The sequence below is a fragment of the Pelophylax lessonae genome, assembly GCF_965119305.1.
Source record: "Pelophylax lessonae genome assembly, chromosome: 8".
Lineage (NCBI taxonomy): Eukaryota > Metazoa > Chordata > Amphibia > Anura > Ranidae > Pelophylax > Pelophylax lessonae.
This window is the reverse complement of record NC_138775.1, coordinates 138,681,092-138,705,743: the sequence shown is the minus strand read 5'-3', so window position 1 is coordinate 138,705,743 and position 24,652 is coordinate 138,681,092. Positions and strand designations below refer to the sequence as shown.

The following is a 24,652-nucleotide window of genomic DNA, read 5'->3' as shown; positions in this document are numbered from 1 at the left end:
TTTTTTCATCCCTCAGGGTCTCAAGACAAGGGATCAAAAGTCAGTGCCTCCACCGGAGGTTTTAAAAATAACCTGTTCTAGCAAGCCACAAGCGGGCTCTTCCAGACCTGCGGACAAGGCTGCCTCTGCATGAAGGGGTGCCCTCACCGGTATCCATGGACCTCCCTGGTATAGGACACGTGGGTCCACCAAGGTATTCGGTCAGGCTACGAGATCAAGTTCAGTCTTATCCTCCAGGAAGGTTCTTCCCTTCCGACCTGCACTTGTCCCCAGATCACTTTCGAGTCTCTTTGGTGTAGTGCAAGACTTGTTCCTTCAAGGGGTGATTGTTCCAGTTCCGATTTCGGAACGTTTTCAGGAATTTTTACTCAAACCTGTTTAAAGTTCCAAGGTACGTCCAATTCTGGACCTCAAGGCTCTAAACTGCTGGTGCGAGTACAGAAGTATTGCGTGGAGTCTATTCACGCGGTTGTGGCGTCCCTACATCAGGGGCATCTTTTCTCACGTCTATCGACATCAAGGACGTCTACCTGCACATTCTTATATGTGCCGGTCACCAACACTTCCTCCATTTTGCCATGGGCGAGGAGCATTATCGGTTTGTGGTGTGGACCTTTGGTCTCGCCTCTGCTCCTCGGATCTTCACAAAAGTGTTGGCCCTGGTGCTGGCATTGTTTGAGTCAGCAGGGGTTCGCGGTACTGGGGTACCTAGACAATCTTCTTCTGCTAGTGGAGTCTCCGACTGCTCTGATGGACAACTGGAGTTTGCTCTGCAAACTCTGAGGGAGTCCAGTTGTATTCTGAACCTTCAGGAGTTTGCTTTGGTTCTGTCCATAAAAGCTGGACTATCTGGGTCTGACCCTGGCCTCAGCCAGAGTGTTCCTTCCTCTGGAAAAGCTCCAGACATTGCAGGATGCAATTCAGCTTCTGTTGTTCAGCAAATGGTCATCCCTCCTGGCTTGCATGCAGGTGTCCACCCTTGTGTTGGTCTGTTTGCATAGTTCCACACAAGATTACTGCTAAAGAGATTCTGGTGAAATGGGGCAAGGATCAACTGTCTCTAGAGGTGGCTTCATTCTCTGGCACTTCGACAGTGAAAATCCTTTCTTCCCCTGTACCCCTGTAGTTGTTACCATGGATGCCAGTCTGTCCGGGTGGGGAGGCGTCCTTAGCACAGATGTGCCGATTTAATGTTCTGGAACTCCGAGCGATCAACCTTTGTCTGGCTCATTGGACGATTCGTCTGCAGGGGTGTCCGGTACGAATTAATTTGGACAATGCCACAGCCGTGGCCTATGTCAATCACCAAGGGGGCACAAGTGGTGTCCTGGCAGCTCGGTAAGTAGCCGGTATTCTAAGGTGGGCTGACCGATTTCGTTCCAGCCCTCTCAAATTTCTGCCACGACTCCTGTGCAGGATCAAAGCGGAAGGGATTCCTTTCTCGTCGGTCTTGGTAAGCCAATCGGGTACAGCTGGTCGCCGATGCTCCTTGGGAGCTTCCTCTAGGGTAGGATCTGCTGTCCCAAGGATCGATCTTCTATTCTGCATTACAGTCACTGGCTTTTACGGCTTGGCTGTTGAAAGCCAGGTGCTGAAGGATGGAGGTTTGTCTGAGTCAGTGATTCCTATGCTGTGAAAAGCTAGGAAATCTACTTCTAGGAAGATCTACCATTGTACATGGAAGACGTACATTGCGTGATGTGAGTCTCTTGGGGTTCATCCTCGCTCCTTCTCGGTGGATCAGATCATAACCTTCCTTTCGAGGGGGTAGTGCGTACCTTTCTTCATGGTGTCTGACATTTGGTTCCTTCAGTGCAGGCTCCGTTGCCCCCCTGGGATTTTAATGTTGTGCTTTCAGCTCTACAGAAGCCTCCCTTTGAAAATATTCGGAAGGTTTCTCTGCTTGTGATGCCCGGAAGGTGGGCTATCACCTCTGCGTGCAGGGTGTCGGAACTGGTGTTGTTATCCTGTCGTTCACCTTATTGGTGATTCACAAGGATAGGGTGATGCTTTGCCCCTTGTGTCTATCCCCCTGAGGAAGACGCATGTCCCTGTGTCGTCTTGCATAGGGAAGGGGCCCGGACGGTGCTCTGCTGAAATCAGGAAACAAAGGAGCAGCACACACAGATTTTCCACTCCTACCCTGTTGCCATCACACACGTTTTACTAAAGGTTGTTTCATGCCTGGTGCACTATAGCACCTTTAAAATGTGAGTACCAGTTCTTTTGAATTAATAAACAATTTTAAAGAGATATAAGCACTATTGGAGTCCCCCCCCCCCTTTTTTCTATGTTATACCGACTGATTGTCATGAGGGAAGTTGTCCAGTGTGTGACGCTCTTCTGAGGGGCTGACTTACCATTCGTAAATCCAGGAGAGGTGGCCCTATAGGGCAGACTGCGCTGTTAGACCTATGCTTAATTGCTAGGTCGCAGGAGCGAAGGTGAGAACCTAGTCACATAGGGTGTTGTGGTGAAGGCACGTTTCACTACGAAGGATACCATTGGATTTACTACTCTCATTTAAAAGATTTTTTGATCACGCTTACCAAGTGGATGTTGTGTACAATAAGCTTTCACAGCTGATATATTTATTCACTAATTTTATATATTTATTTGTGGATCACGTTTGCACGCTCTGCACATTGTACAATACGGTTACAGAGTGGATATTGTTTTCAATAGGTCTTCATATTGATTTTTATTCACTGATTTGTGGAGCACATATGCACATTTTGCACTTTACATGTTGATTACTACTCCGTTAGATACATTATTTATGGTTTATATAAGTTTATTCAAAGAGAGATGCCTGTGTTGGATGCTTCAACAGGTGCCACATCCCAAATATATATGGAAGGAAAAGAGTTCCCCTATTGGTGGGACTTTTAAGGCACTTAAATATGTGTATACACCAAGTTTTTAAAATAATATAAATTTTATTGACAAATTACAAATGACATAAAAGACGGTAAGTAACAATGGGATACATCACATTAGCAGAGATTGAATAACCACATCATTCCGGGGTAATATCCCAACTAGTTTCAGAGTTTTTACAGTAGGTACTCCTTCAGGGAAAGACCCTGGATGGTGGTCTGTAAGTGATTAATCAGATAGACAAGTCAAATAACATATGCCAGAAAAATCTGGTAATTAAGGCATTGTAACAGTTTGTCATAAATCACTTGTTTTAAATTTTTAAAAAAGAAAGATTTAAACTTACATTCACTGCTATGATGATTGCCACTTTATGAACTTGCCATCAAAATATTAAAAACAAGTAGTCTCATTGCTCAACCGGATCCACATATCTGCCTTGTAGAAGGGTCTAACTGAGGTAATGTTGCACTTCTTTAGGATATGAAGCTTTAGTATGGTGTGTAATGGTCGGCCTCAGAGTGCACCAACAAGAGACAGCTGGAACCCATGTATGGTAACTCCGCTAAAATTTGATCAAAGAACAGCTGTCAGGTAACCTTGGTCTTGTCCTCAATAGTAACAAAAATTAGACATAGCTTCCAAAACGTCAAAAACATGGGGCAAATGCAGAAAAAGGGGGAAAAAAAAGAAGAAAAAAACAAAATTCAATGGAGGAAAAGATTGATTTTACTATTATATTTGTTTAGACTAAGAGTGCCTAAACGAAAAAAGGGCTAAAGACAATCTAGGGGTCTTGTCATCTAATAGCCCACTTGATTGTTTGCCTGTATATATGAAAAACTTGAATTTAGCTTGTTCACAGGTGGGCATGCAACGAAGCCATAAACAGAAAGGAACAGCCCAATGCTTAGCGTGGGCAATGTTGCAAATGGGACTGACCAGAAACTACTTTTATTCCTCCAAGTAAATTCGCAGCAAAAGTTTAAAAGTCTATTAAAGAAAAAGCTTGAAAACAAATCCAAAGTTACCTTACGAAGGCAGATTGATGTAGGGACAGTGTCCGATATCCTCCAGTATTCACGGCAAGTGAGCAATGCTTAGGTTTAGCATTGTGGATAGTAGTGGATTAACCTGAGCCAGCTGAAAAAGATCGCCTATCAGCCGATCATCGGCTGGGTTCCCTGGTGCGAAGGGGCCGAGCACTCTCCCAAACCCCGCCCCCATGCAAATAGGTTGGGCGGAAGTTCGGTCGGCTCCTGCGTTCCACCGGCACGGTGTACACTCCGTCGGCATGGACCGCAGGCGGTGTGTCAGCTGGGTCAACGTCTATGTCTCAGGTTGAGACAGAGATGGAAGGGACGAACCCATATCGCGGCTCGCCACTAGGTGGCGGCCGCTTTCCGTGCCGGGTTGTCAATATTGGCGCACAGTGAAGCCGACCAGTAGCTCAGGAAAATATTGGATCCTGTATTCTGCAGAGACCACGAACGAATCCATGAGGAATTGGTGCGGTATTTCTGCTCAAAAAGAGAAGAACAATGCAGAAATAATTGTAAATATTGAAGAAAAAGGGGAATAATTAAATTGTGTCAGCAATAGATTTGCAATATATAAATCTCATTTATGTTAGATCACCAGAACAGCAGTGTGGACCAGAAAGAACGAGGAGATCAACTTGTGGGGGGGGGGGGGGGGGGAATTACAAGCCAGAAGGGATACATACATAGAAAACACATGTATTATTAATCATTTAAATCAATACATATGTAAATATATAAAGTTGTCATTTTATGTATACAATATACTTGTTATAACAGTCCATAATATACATGAGATTATCTAGACAACATTCCCATGTTTTGTATATGGAAAAAGAGATGACCAAATATGAAATCGTCTGCAAGAAAAGAAAAGAAAAAGACCTATTTCTCCATGCCTCCCGACGAAAACCCCCTCTAAGAAGGGTTTAAAAGATATCATCTCATTTAACCCGGGGGGCTCGGTAGCCTTGAGGAGATAGATCCACCGCAGCTACATCTGCAGGAGAACCTTGTTCTAGTCTCCGCCTCTGGAGCTGGGGTGGATTCTGTCAAGTATTAGAAATTTTATCTTGGGAAACTTGCCGGAATGTACAAGACTTGTGTGCCGTCCAAGAGGGAGGTCCGGATCACATGTCCTCATGCTTTTGATATGTCTATTAGCACGTTTGGAAAAATCAAGTTTGGTTTTGCCAACGTAAAAACAGCCACACTCACAGAGGAGTAAATATACCACTCCATGAGTGCGGCAGTTTGCAAAGTGTTTAGGTTTGAAAATCTGACCGTTTGGCAATCTAGGATTTTTTGAGGTAAGCATAAAGCCACAATACTTACAGCTTCCACATATGTACGTGCCCTTGTATTTACAGGGGTCTGTCCTTGTCTGACTTTTGAATTTGCTTTGCACCAATTTATCTTTAAGCGCTGGCACCTTTTTGTATGTAAAATGCGGATATTGAGGGACAAATTTGCCCAGGGTGGGATCTAACGTAAGGACATGCCAGTATTTTGATACTGTTTTCTTAATCATTAGATGTTGCTCCGAATATTTTGTTATTCTGAGGACAGAATCATCCTGCCCGCCAGTTTTGGCAGACAGAAGTGTAGTTCTGTCACTCGAAACGGCCTTTTTATAGGCTTTTTTTAGAATCGTTTTTGTATATCCTCGGGCGAGAAGTCTCATCCTGAGATCGTCCGCAGCCCTTTGAAAGCTCTCCAAATCCGAACAGTTTCTCCTGGCCCTAAGATACTCTCCATATGGAATGGAGTGCACAAGAGCCTGAGGATGAAAACTGGATGCATGGAGGATGGTGTTTCCCGCAGTGGGCTTCCGAAAAAGGCCACTGCGGAGAACACCATCATCCCCCCTGCGAACCTCCACATCCAAAAAGGTAATCACATCCTTGTCTGAGTTCATTGTAAATGTTAGATTGAAATCATTCCGATTCATTCTATCGATGCAGTTCGTTAAATGTTCAAACGGTCCTTGCCAGATCATAGGTACATCATCTATGTATCTTGCCCACATTAGTATGTGGTCTGTATACATAGATGTGGCCTCATTGGTTAGAAAAAATTTCCTCCCACTCCCCCAGATACAGATTGGCGTAGGATGGGGCACAGCATGTGCCCATCGCTATGCCCTGTATCTGGAGGTAGTGGGAGCCATCAAAGGTGAATACATTGTGAAACAATATATACTGCAAAACTGATAGAATGAATTCACCATAGGCGTCGAAGCTGTTGCCTAGGACTAATGCATGTCGCACAGCTGCTATCCCCCGGTCGTGGGGGATAGAGCTGTACAGAGCCTCGACGTCTATGGTGACCAATAGACAATCCTGGGGAACATAAATATCTTGGATCCTTTGCAAAAAATGGATGGTATCACAGACATGTGAGGGTAGGGCTGTAACAAAAGGTTTAAGAAAGGCATCAACCAGCTTACTCGCGTTGTCGGAGATCGAACCACGACCTGAAATAATTGGCCGCCCTGGAGGAGTAGTGGCGTTTTTGTGAATCTTGGGGAGCGAGTAAAAAGTTGGAGTGACAGGGAAAGCTGTGCGTATGAATTCCCATGTATGTTTGGGAATGATACCGTTCAAATAAGCTGAATTAATAAGTTGGTAAAATTCTTGTTGATATTTTATCACGATGTTCGGTGTGATCTTCCTATACCAATTTTGATTTTTAAGGATTTTATAACACATCGCTGTGTATTGTGAGTTGTTCATGATGACAACATTTCCGCCCTTGTCAGCCTGTTTAATGGTAATCAAGTGGTTTTGTGATAACTTAATAATAGCCAATCTTTGATTGGCTGCAATGTTGGGTGTTTTAGAAGGACGGATGTTTAATTTTTCAACCTCTTTGGATACAAGTTTGACAAAGGTGGAAATGTTGCTATTGACCGAACTGGGGAATTTGTCTGACTTCTTCTTCAAAGACAATGTTTTGGTCATATGGGTTGGTTGGTCTGAATCGACTCCTGCCAGGAGTGATGGAAGGTCAATGCGATCAATGAGATCATCATTTTCCTCTAAGAGGGAAGAGTATCAAGGTTGGGGTCTTTATTGATCTTGGACATGTCAGAGAGATTATTCTTGTCAAAGATAACCTTAAAGTTTAATTTACGAGCAAAAAGATGAAGGTCTTTGATGAAATCAAACTTGTTTAATGAAGTACTAGGACAGAAACTGAGGCCTTTGGAAAGAACCTCAGTTTCCTCTAACGAAAGTTTATAGTCGGATAAATTCATGATTGATAAATCGGTCTCCAAAAGTGAAGAGGTGGATGGTGTGTTGGGGTGCACATTAGATTTGGAAGTGTTTAAAAAGTGGTCTGGGTGAAAATTGGAGCTCGTTGACCATTACACACCATACTAAAGCTTCATATCCTAAAGAAGTGCAACATTACCTCAGTTAGACCCTTCTACAAGGCAGATATGTGGATCCGGTTGAGCAATGAGACTACTTGTTTTTAATATTTTGATGGCAAGTTCATAAAGTGGCAATCATCATAGCAGTGAATGTAAGTTTAAATCTTTCTTTTTTAAAAATTTAAAACAAGTGATTTATGACAAACTGTTACAATGCCTTAATTACCAGATTTTTCTGGCATATGTTATTTGACTTGTCTATCTGATTAATCACTTACAGACCACCATCCAGGGTCTTCCCCTGAAGGAGTACCTACTGTAAAAACTCTGAAACTAGTTGGGATATTACCCCGGAATGATGTGGTTATTCAATCTCTGCTAATGTGATGTATCCCATTGTTACTTACCGTCTTTTATGTCATTTGTAATTTGTCAATAAAATTTATATTATTTTAAAAACTTGGTGTATACACATATTTGAGTGCCTTAAAAGTCCCACCAATAGGGGAACTCTTTTCCTTCCATATATAAGTTTATTGAACATATCTTTTGATTATCACCAATTAGATTTTTATCATTCATTATTTATTATTGCACATTTGCATACTTACCCCATTGTGAGCACTTTATATTGCTCGGCACTATTTATATAATTGTTTACACTATTGAGAGAGTGCTGTGTCCGCCGCAATACCTAGATAGTAAACAAGAAAGGATTCCCCTGTGTATGGGACTGTAAATGCCACTGAACACTGTGTTATGCATAAAATATCTTTATTAATACAAAATACATACAATGATAACATAAATCAATAACATCACAGGGCATAAAAATATGCATGCATATGACAGACCAATTACCGAACACAATAGGGGCGCTTAGGAGTACAAGGTGATCGTGGAACCGGAACCGACCCTACGCGTTTCGGGCAAAAGAGCCCTTCTTCAGGGGTCACCCAAAGCTCCAGATACAGTACCTAGTATATCTAAAACAAGGAAGAAATTTTTTAAGTGTGGTATAACAAGGTTAGTCCGTATATATATATATATATATAAGTAAGTAGACAATATGTTTAATATTTTGAGTTTCATAATATATACTCAATGTTCATGGACCTACCCTTAGCGTCTATCCCTATGGGTTGGATTGGTCTGTCAGCTAAAAGATGGTATTGCTACCATTGGGAGGAATGCCCAAATTCCCACAGGCCCGTTCCGGGGCTGCGAAGTCCGTGAGAGTATGAAAGGAGTAGTAGCATCCGCCCAGAGGAACCAGGGAGGCACCACGATGACCGGCAGAAGAAATTGGCTCAGTATAAACTACTCCCGTGAGGGGGAGAGGGATATATCCATGTAACAACCTAGTACACAGAAGATGAAGTAGCAAGAATAGTAAAAAGTAAATTAGCTGATGATAGGAATATACAACAAATTCGTCACTGTACGCTTAAAGTGACAAGAGGCAAATATTTACCTGTATTACACAGGAAGGATGAGACCGCAGAGGGTCCAGAATAGTACAAGTAGTAATAATCTTGTATAGGTAAGATCAAGGTGTATGTGTATCTGTAAATGTAGATGGTATACCAATAGGTGAATAACAAATAATATTAAACCATCTTAAATAAAGGGTAGTGACTTGGATAGTTTGATAATTCGGAACCAACGCCCAAAGAGGAAGAGAACACCATGGAATTGTGAGAAATGTGGAAGTATATAAGGTGAGTGTCAAAGAAAGTAAAAACATGAGAAAGGGTAGTACTCCTTTAGCCCCAGAATATGCATCTATTTATTTCGTCATGGCTTCTGATAAAGCAATATCAATAGCCGCTCGTAATAACGTTTATCCCAGAAGGGGGGGAGAGAACACTTTGGGCATATATATAAGCGTCAAAGGCAGATTTATAGCGGTATGTATATATGCATACTTATCTTGGGTAAAGGGTGCTATTTATAAGTCCAAATATATAGCCATAAACCTCTATGTAAGGACATTGAGGTATAATAGGGGATAATGCAAAAACGCATGCAATAGAGAGCAGTGTACAGACCCATACAGATGGCAAAAACCAATAGAAAAAAGCAAAAAGCAAGTGTGCCAATGAAACGTGCAGAGAAGGTCCCCATATAAGGGGAAGGAGGGTGCCCGTGGGGGACGAAATAAAATATAAATATGAAAAGGAAAAGGTGAAAGATGTGCCATTATGTTAAGTGGTGTCAACCAATCTAGTGAGAAAATCAGCTTACCTGTCTCCTATCTCGCTATGGGCTTGGCATCCTCTGCAGAGGGACGCCAGCCCGGGCTGTTGATATAGGGTGAAGCAGACGCCAGCGCATGCGCACTAGAGGCATGCGGCGTCATCACAATAATATAAGAGCCAATCCGATCATCTGCCCGTGTAGCGCAGACCCCGCCCATCCCGGAAGGAGAGGCCGCGTCTGCGCTCCACGGACACCGACGCGGGAAACCAGCAGTTCGGGAGGAACGCTGGTATGAATGGGGAGAGAAAACCTCGAGGGCTCCCCCTACCCGCGCCGGGGGGACCTACACCTGGCGCTGGGATGGTGCATAGAAAAGTCAGCCGAAAGCTGACAAAAGAGAGAGAGTAGGAAAGGGGGTAAGGAGGGAAAGAAAGCAAGAGAAAAGGAAAGCAAAATGAAAAAGGAGGAGAAAGAAGAAATGAACAGCAGAGAATGATCAGGGAGATTAAGGACGTGCCGTACAAGGCAAATCAGACAGAGTTTTGTATCTGACAAAAAGTTAATAAGAGATTGGATACAATCCCTAATAATTAAATAGAAGTATTTAGTCATGTATTGCGGGGGTCTGACTATATTGTCAACTTTAAAGCCGATCATTGTGGAGAGTCCAAATCAAAAATGGAGGGGGAACCACAGAGATGGATCGAAATCAGTCTGCCATTTGCATGTAACAGATGGTATAACAAATATATCTATACATATTATAATAATATCACATTTACACTAATATAGCCCCCAGAGGTATAACCGGAAACAGATATCCAATCTTGTGCAAAACATATCCCCATGTATGATATACACACAATCATTAACTTCACATTTAAATGTAACACAATGTCACAAGGAAGGACACACACAAATGTAGCACAGTGTAACAAGAAAGGACAGTGACTATAGGTACCATGGTATTGTGGTATTGATTATAAGGTGTGGTAAGAATATCACCATATCTTCTTATAATCCCATATGGAGTAATACAGGTATCCTAATATCCCCATATACATATGTATGTCTACACACGCATGCATAGTAGGCAATATGGGTGATGTCATGTTCACCAATACCAAATACTTGATAAAATAAGGCCATAATTGGAGTATATTGAGGGTTTTTATCTCCGCTCTGCTTTCCTTTTCTCTTGCTTTCTTTCCCTCCTTACCCCCTTTCCTACTCTCTCTCTTTTGTCAGCTTTCGGCTGACTTTTCTATGCACCATCCCAGCGCCAGGTGTAGGTCCCCCCGGCGCGGGTAGGGGGAGCCCTCGAGGTTTTCTCTCCCCATTCATACCAGCGTTCCTCCCGAACTGCTGGTTTCCCGCGTCGGTGTCCGTGGAGCGCAGACGCGGCCTCTCCTTCCGGGATGGGCGGGGTCTGCGCTACACGGGCAGATGATCGGATTGGCTCTTATATTATTGTGATGACGCCGCATGCCTCTAGTGCGCATGCGCTGGCGTCTGCTTCACCCTATATCAACAGCCCGGGCTGGCGTCCCTCTGCAGAGGATGCCAAGCCCATAGCGAGATAGGAGACAGGTAAGCTGATTTTCTCACTAGATTGGTTGACACCACTTAACATAATGGCACATCTTTCACCTTTTCCTTTTCATATTTATATTTTATTTCGTCCCCCACGGGCACCCTCCTTCCCCTTATATGGGGACCTTCTCTGCACGTTTCATTGGCACACTTGCTTTTTGCTTTTTTCTATTGGTTTTTGCCATCTGTATGGGTCTGTACACTGCTCTCTATTGCATGCGTTTTTGCATTATCCCCTATTATACCTCAATGTCCTTACATAGAGGTTTATGGCTATATATTTGGACTTATAAATAGCACCCTTTACCCAAGATAAGTATGCATATATACATACCGCTATAAATCTGCCTTTGACGCTTATATATATGCCCAAAGTGTTCTCTCCCCCCCTTCTGGGATAAACGTTATTACGAGCGGCTATTGATATTGCTTTATCAGAAGCCATGACGAAATAAATAGATGCATATTCTGGGGCTAAAGGAGTACTACCCTTTCTCATGTTTTTACTTTCTTTGACACTCACCTTATATACTTCCACATTTCTCACAATTCCATGGTGTTCTCTTCCTCTTTGGGCGTTGGTTCCGAATTATCAAACTATCTAAGTCACTACCCTTTATTTAAGATGGTTTAATATTATTTGTTATTCACCTATTGGTATACCATCTACATTTACAGATACACATACACCTTGATCTTACCTATACAAGATTATTACTACTTGTACTATTCTGGACCCTCTGCGGTCTCATCCTTCCTGTGTAATACAGGTAAATATTTGCCTCTTGTCACTTTAAGCGTACAGTGACGAATTTGTTGTATATTCCTATCATCAGCTAATTTACTTTTTACTATTCTTGCTACTTCATCTTCTGTGTACTAGGTTGTTACATGGATATATCCCTCTCCCCCTCACGGGAGTAGTTTATACTGAGCCAATTTCTTCTGCCGGTCATCGTGGTGCCTCCCTGGTTCCTCTGGGCGGATGCTACTACTCCTTTCATACTCTCACGGACTTCGCAGCCCCGGAACGGGCCTGTGGGAATTTGGGCATTCCTCCCAATGGTAGCAATACCATCTTTTAGCTGACAGACCAATCCAACCCATAGGGATAGACGCTAAGGGTAGGTCCATGAACATTGAGTATATATTATGAAACTCAAAATATTAAACATATTGTCTACTTACTTATATATATATATATACGGACTAACCTTGTTATACCACACTTAAAACATTTCTTCCTTGTTTTAGATATACTAGGTACTGTATCTGGAGCTTTGGGTGACCCCTGAAGAAGGGCTCTTTTGCCCGAAACGCGTAGGGTCGGTTCCGGTTCCACGATCACCTTGTACTCCTAAGCGCCCCTATTGTGTTCGGTAATTGGTCTGTCATATGCATGCATATTTTTATGCCCTGTGATGTTATTGATTTATGTTATCATTGTATGTATTTTGTATTAATAAAGATATTTTATGCATAACACAGTGTTCAGTGGCATTTACAGTCCCATACACAGGGGAATCCTTTCTTGTTTACAATTTACAGGGATGATGGCCACTGACACTGGGCACTGAGTGACAAGATACTGCTTTGTTCTCATCAATACCTAGATAGGTGCTAGACCTGTTTTGCTCAGAGGAACAACAGTATAGCTTTGCCCCTGTCCTTCATTCCTTTGAAAAGAGAAAAGAGAGGGATGAGAGGGTCCCACAGCGTGCTGGGGTCTCTCAGTCTCTCAAGTGGGTTTGGGACTTTAAAGGCTAATGGTGAGTGTAGATCCTGATGGAAATAAGTACAACAATTCTCTAAAAAAAATATAGCATTTATTTAAACATAAACATACAAAAATGTATCAATGAACATGTGTTCAGTGAGCATATTATATACATGTGCAAAAGACAATACAGGTTATCCACTAGATCCCCAAAGCCTCTCAGATTAAAGGCAATGCATATAGAAAGTCTATCAGATCATGATATAGTCATGATACCAATTCGTACAAGCATGGGGTACACTAGTGGTGAATGTGGAATCGCAACGCGTTTCGCTCAAGTCGCTTCTTCAGACTATTCCTGTAACCTTGTCTATCGAGCAGGCATGCTTAGTATGCTTCATCTCTATGTCAGAGTGAGATATCCGATTCATATGAAAACATGTCACATATGGCTCCAATCAGTTTGACCCTTGTTAGCCGCCAAGCACAGATTAGTATCCCAATGTCCGTTTGTTGCAAAACTCAACCAGTGCGTCCCCCGCTTTACAAAATGTGCTATCAGGGACCTGATTTGAAATGCCAGAAAAGGAGCCCGGTCACGACCGATATCACCAACAGCCTCTCCACGTGGTGTTCACGCCGTCTCTAGTCCTTCATTCCTTCCTGAGAAGGTGTCTGACTGTCATCTGAATGAAGACATTGTGTTGCCTTCCCTGTGTCCCAGGCTAAACATCCGAAGGACGGACGGCTTGCGGACGGACCTCACAAAATGTTGTCCGCTTCTTCTGCGACCATTTCCAGATGGATCAGACAGGCGGTTGTTCAGGCGTATTGCATTTTCCTGTCAAGGGGCACTCTACTAGGGCGCTTAGTGTCTCCTGGGCTTTCCGTCAAGCGTCAGTGATGCAGGTTAGCAAGGCGGCCACCTAGTCGGTGCACACTTTTACAAAAGTGGTTGGCATCTGTGGATGCTTCTTTTGGCTGAAAGGTTTTGCTGGCTGCTGTTTAGAGGACCTGGTCCTTTTCAAGGGTTTATTGTTTTTTTAGGTGAGCTACAGTTGTTTATGATTGAGCTCCATGTTACCTGGTTGGCTATGGTTAGCCCTGAGAATTTTTTTCTGCTTTTTTCCCAGCCCTCATGTTTAACACTGCTTTGGGACATCCCAATGGTTAAGAAGAATCAGAAGCTGTGTCCGTCAATGAACGAAAGAGAAAATACAATTTTTGACTTAACGTAAAATCTATTTCTCTGATGTTTGACGAACACAGCAGCCACCCATCTGTGGAGTTGGCTTTCTTCTGACACTGCTTGTAACAAAACTGCCTATAGCTGAGAGTAGGTGTATAACCCCTGGGACTGCCCATAGACATAGTGATGTTTTTTTAACTGCCTAGTGTCCTACTGCTGTAGGGGCAGTATAACCCAAAGGTTAAGAAGAATCAGGAGCTGTGTCCGTCAATGAACATCAGAGAAATGGATTTTATGTAATATTCTAATTTTCTGAAATACTGAATTTCGGGTTTTCACTAGCTGCAAGCCATATTCCTCCAAATTCAAATGCTTGACATATATAACTGTGTGTAACGCATCCAAGTAAAATATGAGTTTCACTTCTTGAGTTGAATTACTGAAATAAATTACCTTTTTGATGATATTCTAATTTTATGAAATGCGTGTGTGTAATAATAAATATATATATTATATATATATATATATATACTGTATATATAAGCTACATATACCCATATATGGCAACTTTTACATGTGTTTTTAATTGTATAATAAAGTAGTGGGTTTTTTTTATTGACTTTTCGTTGTTGTTTGGCACAAATCCCCAACTTTTTTCCTTTGGTTACTCAGGACTAGTGGAAAGAAAATATATGCATGCTTAACACAAAACAGTATTTTGCGGGTTTGTGAAACTGCAGTTTGGCATTGGATGCTATTATTAAGTTCATGATCTACCAGAACACCCAGCTCCTTCTCTACCATTGATTCCCCCAGCTGTTCTCCTAGAATGTATGATGCATGCATGTTTTTAGCCGCCAAGTGCATAACTTTATATTTACCAACAATAAACCTTATTTGCCACATGTTTGTCCAACTAAGCAGTGCATTCACTTTTACTTGTAAGTTGGAGACATACTGTATGTTTAATCCCAGACCCTATATCATATATAAATAGGTCAAAAAGTATAATGAACCTTGGGCAGAGCAGTTGCCTGCTCTGAAAAATAGAGAGTACAACTTAACAAATGTTAGTTTTCTTCTAATTTCAAGTAAATGAGCTTATAGTCTGGCAATCTCAGAGCCTTTGCCAGGGTGAGTATCTTTTGGCCCTGGACTGCTATGTCCCTCTTTCTCTGTGTTCGTTTGTGCTCATTTGAGTGGCATGTAAATTCTCTAAAAAATGTAGGTCACTTTTTTCTTGTTTCTTTCTTGAGAATGTTATTTGTAGAGAGGGAAGGAACTTTCGTCTCCACTCTTCCTCTCTTTTTTCTTTCCGGCTACACTTTGACTCCATTTCTTCTCTCCCTCCCTTGGCAGACTGGAGAGACATGTAGGGGAATTGCTTTGGGTTGCACCCTGCACTGCTTCCAGCCTCACTTTTCTTCCCTCCCCATTTCTGTCAGTTCTCTCGTTGCCATTGGACATGTTTAATAGTTGCGTAGTCGGTACAAAAAAAACCCTTTCACCTGTAAATCTACCTTATAGGAAACCTTTACAAAAAGAAATAGGTTGGCCGTAATTTGTGACTCCCCATTGAAAATGCTGGTCCTCAAACAAATATGTAGCGAGTAAAGCCAGAGCACCTAATCTGCTTACTAGTTAGTAACTTGGAAAGTATTTGTCATTGAGTTCAGAATTATTGTAGGCACTAAGACAGCTAGCTTTTTCCATGGAAGCACTATGCTACTTCTCTAAAAGTGTGTCAGCATGATCATTTTTGTTTTGATATGGAAACTAAAGATTGGGTAATTTGCTGCAATTTTATTGCAGATGTATGATTATTTTGTTGAATTTGTTTTCTAGATTGTTTATAATCTGACTTCTAACTTCATTTGGCTTGAAGTATGTTTTCATCAATCCAAAAATGTTTCACTTATATTTTTATACACTGTTCGTAGTGTTTGTAGTTCATAAAACAGATTGTTTCATCAGAAGTCATTGATGTCCTAACTGGTATTTTTCCATTGTTTAGGTTGTGAAGGCCTTGGTTCTCACCCTACACCAGGAGTGGCTCTGTGTGCGTCGCCTAATTTTACTCACCCCCACACCATCCGTAAACAAATCTGTGCAACTTCTAAAGGAGACAGCAATGCTGTTGTACAGTTTCTTCCAAAAGGATAAAAACTTCAGCGAGCACTGTCTGGAGGTTCTCCACCAGTATGATCAAGCTGTGCCAGGAGTCCGAGCCATCTTAAAAAAATGTAATGTTTTGAATGAGAATGAAGGTCAGTCCCTTAATATTTGATATATTCACTTTAAAGAGAAAATGACCCCTTATTCTTCAAACTGTAGGAATGAAAATATCCTCATAGTGTGATTCCGTTAAAAAAAAAAGATTTTTTGAAATAATAGTATTATATTCACAAAAGATCAATAAAAACAAGCAGTAAGCCAAGTACAAGGATGATGCTTCTGGAACACCGTGCGTTCCACGAGCCGGACGTGACATAGTGACGCTCTACGCTTTCGCAGATGTGACATAATCAGGAGCAGCCTGATAGCGCGTCACTATGTCACTTCCGGCTCGTGGAATGCACGGCATTCCGGAAGTATTGTCCTTGTACAGCTTGGCTTACTGCTTGTTTTTTTTGATCGTTTGTGAGTTTAATACTTTTATTTCAATAAATCTATTGTTTTAACGTGTCGTGGAAATTAAAAGGGCTTGTACTGAAAAGTACAAATGCGCCGCTCTCCTATATAACGATTTACCAATTGCTCGGCGACAAAGAAAGGAACAAACGCGCTGGGTCATTTCGATGCCATCTGCCAGGTCTCTCTCCATTGGATATGTATGTGTGTGCATGTGTGTAGTAAGAGCAAGTGTTTGTGTGTAAGAGTTTGTGTCTTTTCATGGATGTGTGAGCTGCTGTGTCTGTGTCTGTGTGTGTCAGTGTGTGTGTGTATCAGTGTGTGTGTGTGTGTGTGTGTGTGTGTGCCTCCTTCTGTGTTCTGATCTGTTCTGCATGTGGGCAGGGCAGAGCAGGTTTATTTACATCAAGTGAGCAAAAGGAAGTTACAGGGAGTGGCTTCACAACCACCAATCACAAAGTACAATGGGCAGGGCTTATGTACAAACACAGCCATGTGTAGAGATGAGCAGAAATGGCTGCCATCTTATTACTAACAAGTCTTTCAATGACAGTTAAAGCAACAATCACTGTGAATATCGATTATCAGTAAAACCGACACTGGGAGACATAATGACTATTTAAACTAAAATCAAAATTTCCACAACAAACGGAATCACACTGTGAGGATATTTTCATTCCTATATATCCGTGGTCACTGAGAAAGGACTTCCAATCTACTGGCATGCATGGTTTATATATGTAAAGTTTACAATACTGTGCATATACACAAGAGCCATCCTAACTGCAATTGATGCTCGTTACCCCTGTAGCGGTTCATTTATCTGGTGAGTGCGGTTCTGGGAGAGAGGGGGAGCACGCGTGCTTTCCCAGTCACAAATCACCATTGAAGATTGATTAAACCTTGGAACTTGATTATGTATCGTTTATTTTTATATGAACATAATTTTTGGGGATTTATATACCTCTATTTTTTGCACAGATGTCACTTTTTGCACTTTGTCACTTGATTGATGTTTTCTTTTTTGGGTACTGAGTTTCATACACTCTTTAGTCATAGTACCGCCAGTACTGCTTTTATTATTTATTATTATTTATATTTATACTATTTATTTGCTGTATCTTTGCACTTTACCTTTTTATACACGTGGTTTGGATTACTGACATTTGTTAGATACTCTAAATTTATCACTGGTCTTTACTCTTTTTTTGTATCAGGCAGCGCTTTTTACCTCTCTCTCCTTTAATAATTTGGATCCCTTTATTGGGATGACATATGAGGTAGGCTGCAGCCGGGTAGGTATACCATAGCGTGGAATTTTCACATACAATCCGGAATTCAGTTGGAAACAGCCAATTTTACTTCCGTGATTTTTATGAGCTGTTTTTCTTTACAGATGATCTTTACAGATCTATTGCGGACCAAAGCAATTTATATCCTGATCAATTAATCGCCGAAAATCCAAATTTGACCCTTGCCAGAGAATTTGCATGGAAACGTATCGCAGTTTCCGAATTTAAAACTTTTCTGGGTCTATCCCTCCTCATGGGCATTACTAAAAAGACTGAGTTGCGGTCATATTGGTCCACTGACCCAATTTACCATATGCCCGTCTTCTCTGCTGCCATGGCCAGGACTTGATACAAGCAAATCTTGCGTTTCATGCACTTCAGTGACAATGAACTCTGTCATCTTCGGGGTGACCCTGGATATGACTGGCTCCATAAAATTCGGCCCCTCGTAAACCACTTCAACCAGAAGTTTTCAGCCTTGTATACGCCCCAACAAGCTGTCTGCGTTGATGAGTCCCTGATTACATTTTCTGGCCGCCTTGGTTTTAAACAGTTTCTCCCCTGCAAGCTTGCCAGATAAGGGGTCAAGATGTATAAGCTCTGTGACAGGGCAACAGGATATATACAGTGGGTACGGAAAGAATTCAGACCCCCTTAAATTTTTCACTCTTTGTTATATTGCAGCCATTTGCTAAAATCATTTAAGTTCATTCTTCTTCCTCATGAATGTACACATAGCACCCCATACTGACAGAAAAACACAGAATTGTTGACATTGTTGCAGATTTATTAAAAAAGAAAAACTGAAATATCACATGGTCCTAAGTATTCAGACCCTTTGCTGTGACACTCATATATTTAACTCAGGTGCTTTCCATTTCTTCTGATCATCCTTGAGATGGTTCTACACCTTCATTTGAGTCCAGCTGTGTTTGATTATACTGATTGGACTTGATTAGGAAAGCCACACACCTGTCTATATAAGACCTTCCAGATCACAATGCATGTCAGAGCAAATGAGAATCATGAGGTCAAAAGGAACTGCCTGAAGAGCTCAGAGACAGAATTGTGGCAAGGCACAGATCTGGCCAAGGTTACAAAAAGATTTCTGCTGCACTTAAGGTTCCTAAGAGCACAGTGGCCTCCATAATCCTCAAATGGAAGACTTTTGGGACAACCAGAACCCTTCCTAGAGCTGGCCGTCCGGCCAAACTGAGCTATCGGGGGAGAAGAGCCTTGGTGAGAGAGGTAAAGAAGAACCCAAAGATCACTGTGGCTGAGCTCCAGAGATGCAGTCAGGAGATGGGAGAAAGTTGTAGAAAGTCAACCATCACTGCAGCCCTCCACCAGTCGGGGCTTTATGGCAGAGTGGCCCGACGGAAGCCTCTCCTCAGTGTAAGACACATGAAAGCCCGCATGGAGTTTGCTAAAAAAAAACACCTGAAGGACTCCAAGATGGTGAGAAATAAGATTCTCTGGTCTGATGAGACCAAAATAGAACTTTTTGGCCTTAATTCTAAGCGGTATGTGTGGAAAAAAACCAGGCACTGCTCATCACCTGTCCAATACAGTCCCAACAGTGAAGCTTGGTGGTGGCAGCATCATGCTGTGGGGGTGTTTTTCAGCTGCAGGGACAGGACGACTGGTTGCAATCGAGGGAAAAATGAATGCGGCCAAGTACAGGGATATCCTGGACAAAAACCTTCTCCAGAGTGCTCTGGACCTCAGACTGGGCCGAAGGTTTACCTTCCAACAAGACAATGACCCTAAGCACACAGCTAAAATAACGAAGGAGTGGCTTCACAACAACTCCGTGACTGTTCTTGAATGGCCCAGCCAGAGCCCTGACTTAAACCCAATTGAGCATCTCTGGAGAGACCTAAAAATGGCTGTCCACCAACGTTTACCATCCAACCTGACAGAACTGGAGAGGATCTGCAAGGAGGAATGGCAGAGGATCCCCAAATCCAGGTGTGAAAGACTTGTTGCATCTTTCCCAAAAAGACTCCTGGCTGTATTAGATCAAAAGGGGGCTTCTACTAAATACTGAGCAAAGGGTCTGAATACTTAGGACCATGTGATATTTCATTTTTTCTTTTTTAATAAATCTGCAACAGTGTCAACAATTCTGTGTTTTTCTGTCAGTATGGGGTGCTATGTGTACATTCATGAGGAAGAAGAATGAACTTAAATGATTTTAGCAAATGGCTGCAATATAACAAAGAGTGAAAAATTTAAGCTGGTCTGAATACTTTCCGCACCCACTGTGTATATATATATATATATATATATATATATATATATATATATATATATATGTGTGTGTGTGTAGTTTCCGGGTTTATGAGGGAAAAGATAGCAATGTGGAGCCCCCCGACTGCCCAGACTACATGGGGAGCAGTGGCAAGATTGTTTGGGATTTGGTGTCACCCCTATTCGGAAAGGGGTACCTTTTATACGTGGACAACTTCTATACAAGCGTGCCACTTTTTAGACACCTTTTTGATTTTGGAATTGCCGCATGTGGCACCGTGCGACCTAATCGCCAGGGCTTCCCCCAACGGCTTGTAGATTCCCGACTTAGACAGGGGAAGAGAGCCTGCTTGAAGTCTGATAAATTGCTTGCAGTGAAGTGGAGGGACACACAAAATGTTATCGTTCTGTCCTACCCAAAGAACACCCCAAAGAAGATGTTGTGGCTGTAGGAAACGAGGATTTAGGCGTGACACCCGTTATTTTTGTCCCACCTGTCCTAGCCAACCTGGTCTCTGCATCGGGGACTGTTTCCGTCTAGGGCAGTGGTCCTCAACTCCGGTCCTCAGGGCCCACTAACAGGCCAGATTTTAAGTATTACCTTGGAGAGATGCAGACTAGAATACTGCAATCACTGAGCAGCAAATTATATCACCTGGGATGTATTTCAATTTTCTTGCAAACCTGGCCTGTTAGTGGGCCCTGAGGACCAGGGTTGAGGACCACTGGTCTAGGGCACACTTTTTCACACAGGGTCTCGAAAGATGTTGGCTATCGCATTTTGAGAGACCCTAGCCTAGAACAGTTTTTTTACAGTTACAAAAAAAGTATTAAAAAAAAGTTACAAACAATTTTTTTTACAATTTAAAAAATAAAAAAGCCAAAAACAGTTGTCATTTTATTGAGTTAATTTACTGTACTTTATAATATGCTGTTATACTGTAATGTTTTATTGTTACTGTGTTTTATTGTTAACCATTGTTTGCTTTGCAGGTACGCCCATCAGCTGCAGCACTGATTTGTTTATTCTGACAGCAACAGCGTTTGCTCTCACCATATATATGTAATCAGTGATTGAAGCGCTGTAGGAGGTGATTTCACCACGGCAGTTAAAAAGAGCATATATAGGGCGAAGCATAGGGGATGAGGTGGACACAGGGCGGATCTCCCCTATGCTTCGCCATTTTTTTAAACACTTTTCTTGCCAGAGATTTCTTCATCCACATCGATCAATGCGGATGGAGGAATCTGAAAAAAAAAAAAGTTTCATGTAAAAGCAATCCTAGCAGATAATTAGCAGTTAGACTGCTTTTACAAGCAGTGGGAGGGTACTCTCCCCACGGTACTCTCCCCACCCCCACTGCCTTCCACGGTTTTCTCAAGCTCTCCTGTCCCACCAGGTAACCCGAGACTGCAGCCGGTGGTTCTGTCAGCTGACCATAGAGCTGATTGGAGACCAGAATGGCTCCGATCATATCTATGGCCTAAGATTCCAGAAGCTATGAGCATTAAGTGTCGGTTCACACTATGGCGATCCAACTTAGGGGGCGACCTGTGACTTGCACGGACTTCATAAAATTAATGTCTATGCAAGTTGCTCCAGGTCACCCCGAAGTAGTACAGGACCCTTTTCTAAGTCGGAGCGACTTGTGTTGCTCCTATTAGAACTGTTCCTGTACCACACAATGGACCGCGATGGTGCACGACTTGTCAGGCTGACAAAGTCGCCTGACAAGTCGTACTAGTGTGAACCGGCACTTAATGACTTTGGTTTCGCCAGATATAAACAGCGCCATAGGGAAATTGGGAAAGCATCTTATCACACCAATCTTGGTGTGGTCAGATGCTTTAAGGGCAGAGGAGAGATCCAAAAGACCCCAATTTTTTGAAAAAAGAGGACCTGTCACTACTTGCTATCATAGGGGATATTTAAATTCCCTGTGATAACAATAAAAATGATAAAAAAATAAAATGAAAATAAAAGGGAAGGTGTCAAAATAAAATTATAAAGCAAAATCATTAAAAAAATATATATATATATTCATGCACCCCTGTCACTCTGCATTTGCGAACAAAGGCGAAGGCAAGCATCGATCTGCTGTCATATGTAAACAGCAATTGCGCCATGCATGTGAGGTATCACCGTGAACATCAGATTGAGGGCAGTAATTCTTGCAGTAGACCTCCTCTGTAAATCTAAAGTGATAACCTGTAAAGTCTTTTAAATATGTACGTAGTTTGTTGCCGCCGCAGGGTGTGCGCAATTTTAACCACATCCCTACCGGCGTATAGACAAATGACGCCGGCAGGGTGGCTTTCTAGATCCGGGCGGGCGTCATATGTCGTCCGCCCGGTCTCGCCGCTCTTGCGCGCCACCAGGGGCGCGCAGCGCAACGATCGGGGGTGAGGCTTGTCCCTCGGACTGAGCCCAACCCCGATCAAGGTAAACAGCCAATGAAATTGGCTGTTTACCACGTGATCGGCTGTGTCCATCACAGCCGATCACATGAGCGGCTCCAGCGCGAGCCGCTCGTTCCCTCCTTAATGCGCGCCCCCCCGGGGGCGCGCAGCGCGGCGATCTGGGACGAGGCTCGTGCCTCGGACAGAGCCCATCCCCGATCTAGGTAAAGAGCCAATGAAATTGGCTTTTTACCACGTGACCGGCTGTGTCCAATCACAGCCGGTCACAAATGTCAACAGAGAACACGGTAACTAGCTGTCACCGTGTTCTCCTCCTCACACACTGATCCTGTGTGAGGAGGAGATTGTGGTAACAGCTAGTTACCAATTACAGTGCACCCCAAACACACTGATTGCCCCCCCCCAATAAAGAGCACCTGTCACTAACCCATCAAAGTACCTGTCACTAGCCCATCAAAGTACCTGTCACTAGCCCATCAAAGTACCAGAGTACCTGTCACCAGCCCATCAGGTACTCTGATGACAGGTACTCGGGTACTCTGATGGGCTGGTGACAGGTACTCGGGTACTCTGATGGGCATGTGACAGGTATTTGGGTATTCTGATGACGGGTACTCTGATGACAGGTACTCGGGTACTCTGATGACAGGTACTCGGGTACTCTGATGACAGGTACTCGGGTACTCTGATGACCGGTACTCGGGTACTTTGAGTACATGTCACCGGAGTACCCGAGTACCCATCATCAGAGTACCCGAGTACCCATCATCAGAGTACCCGAGTACCCGTCATTGGAGAACCCGAGTACCTATCACCTACCCATCAGAGTACCCGATTACCTTCCATCTGCTCATCAGAGTACCTGACGCCTGAAGTACCCGAGTACTTGCCGCCTGCTCATCAGTACCCATCACTACTCATCAGTACCCATCATTACCTATCACCTATCAGTATCAGTACTGATCATCAGTACCCATCAGTACAGTATCAGTATCACCTATCAGTATCAGTACTACTCATCAGTACCTATCACCTGCCTGTCACCTGCCCATCAGAGTACCCGAGTACCTGTCACCTGCCTATCGGAGGACCCGAGTACCAGCCACCTGCTCATCAGTACCACAGGTACCACCTGTCACCTGCCCAGCAAAGTACCTGAGTACCTGTCACCTTTCATACAGCCACCATGTCCAAGTCCAAAAAGGTTTATATATACGTCCTCTGTTTAAACCTAAATACTGGTGTTATGGTAGCAGATAGCTGCCATAACCCTGGTATTTTTTTAAACGGTGGACGGTTGGCTTTCCGATAAGGGTGGTCCCAGTGGCGGATTCGCCGCGGGATCACCTTTCTGGGATGGCGGAAGAGGTGCCCCCTCCTGCCGCGTTTCGGTCCTTTACCCCGCTTACCGGACCCGCCGGCAGCGGGGAAAACGATCCGGTCCCGGATCCTCACAGACAGGATGTCGAGTGAGGGCAACCTTGCCCTCACTCGACTCTATGGTCTTGGAGGACCGGAGCTACGGCAAACGTCATTGCCTAGCAACCGGTTTAAAGGTCCTTTTTTTTTTTTCTTTTTTTTTATTATTATTATTATTATTTTTCTATCTTTTAGTGTACTTGTAAGATCTGAGGACTTTTTGACCCCAGATCTCACAAGAAAGAGGTCCTGTCATGCCTATTTCTATTAGAAATACAAATGATCGTTTTTTTTTTTTTAAACGGTGTAAAAATAAAAAATAATAAATAAAATAAATAGTAAAAAAAAAAAGAAATTTAAAGCACCCTGTCCCCGTGAGCTCGCGCGCAGAAGTGAACGCATACGGAAACCCCGCCCACATATGTAAACGGTGTTCAAACCACACGTGAGGTATCGCCGCGATTGTTAGAGCAAGAGCAATAATTTGAGCCCTAGACCTCCTCTGTAACTCTAAGATGGCAACCTGTAGAAATTTTTAAAGTGTTGCCTATGGGGATTTTTAAGTACCAAAGTTTGTCGCCATTCCGTGAGCGTGCGCAATTTTGAAGCATGACATGTTGGGTATCTATTTACTCA

The 24,652-nt window shown here is 42.9% G+C and overlaps 1 protein-coding gene across 1 annotated transcript in view; it reads left to right on the top strand.

Moving 5' to 3' along the window:
* ATRIP (ATR interacting protein) overlaps positions 1-24,652 on the top strand; it is a 260,422-nt gene that overhangs the window by 222,007 nt on the left and 13,763 nt on the right. The window contains exon 12 of the mRNA XM_082265110.1: positions 16,015-16,267. Coding sequence (XP_082121236.1) covers positions 16,015-16,267 — 253 coding nt within the window. The remainder of the gene's footprint in view (positions 1-16,014; positions 16,268-24,652) is intronic.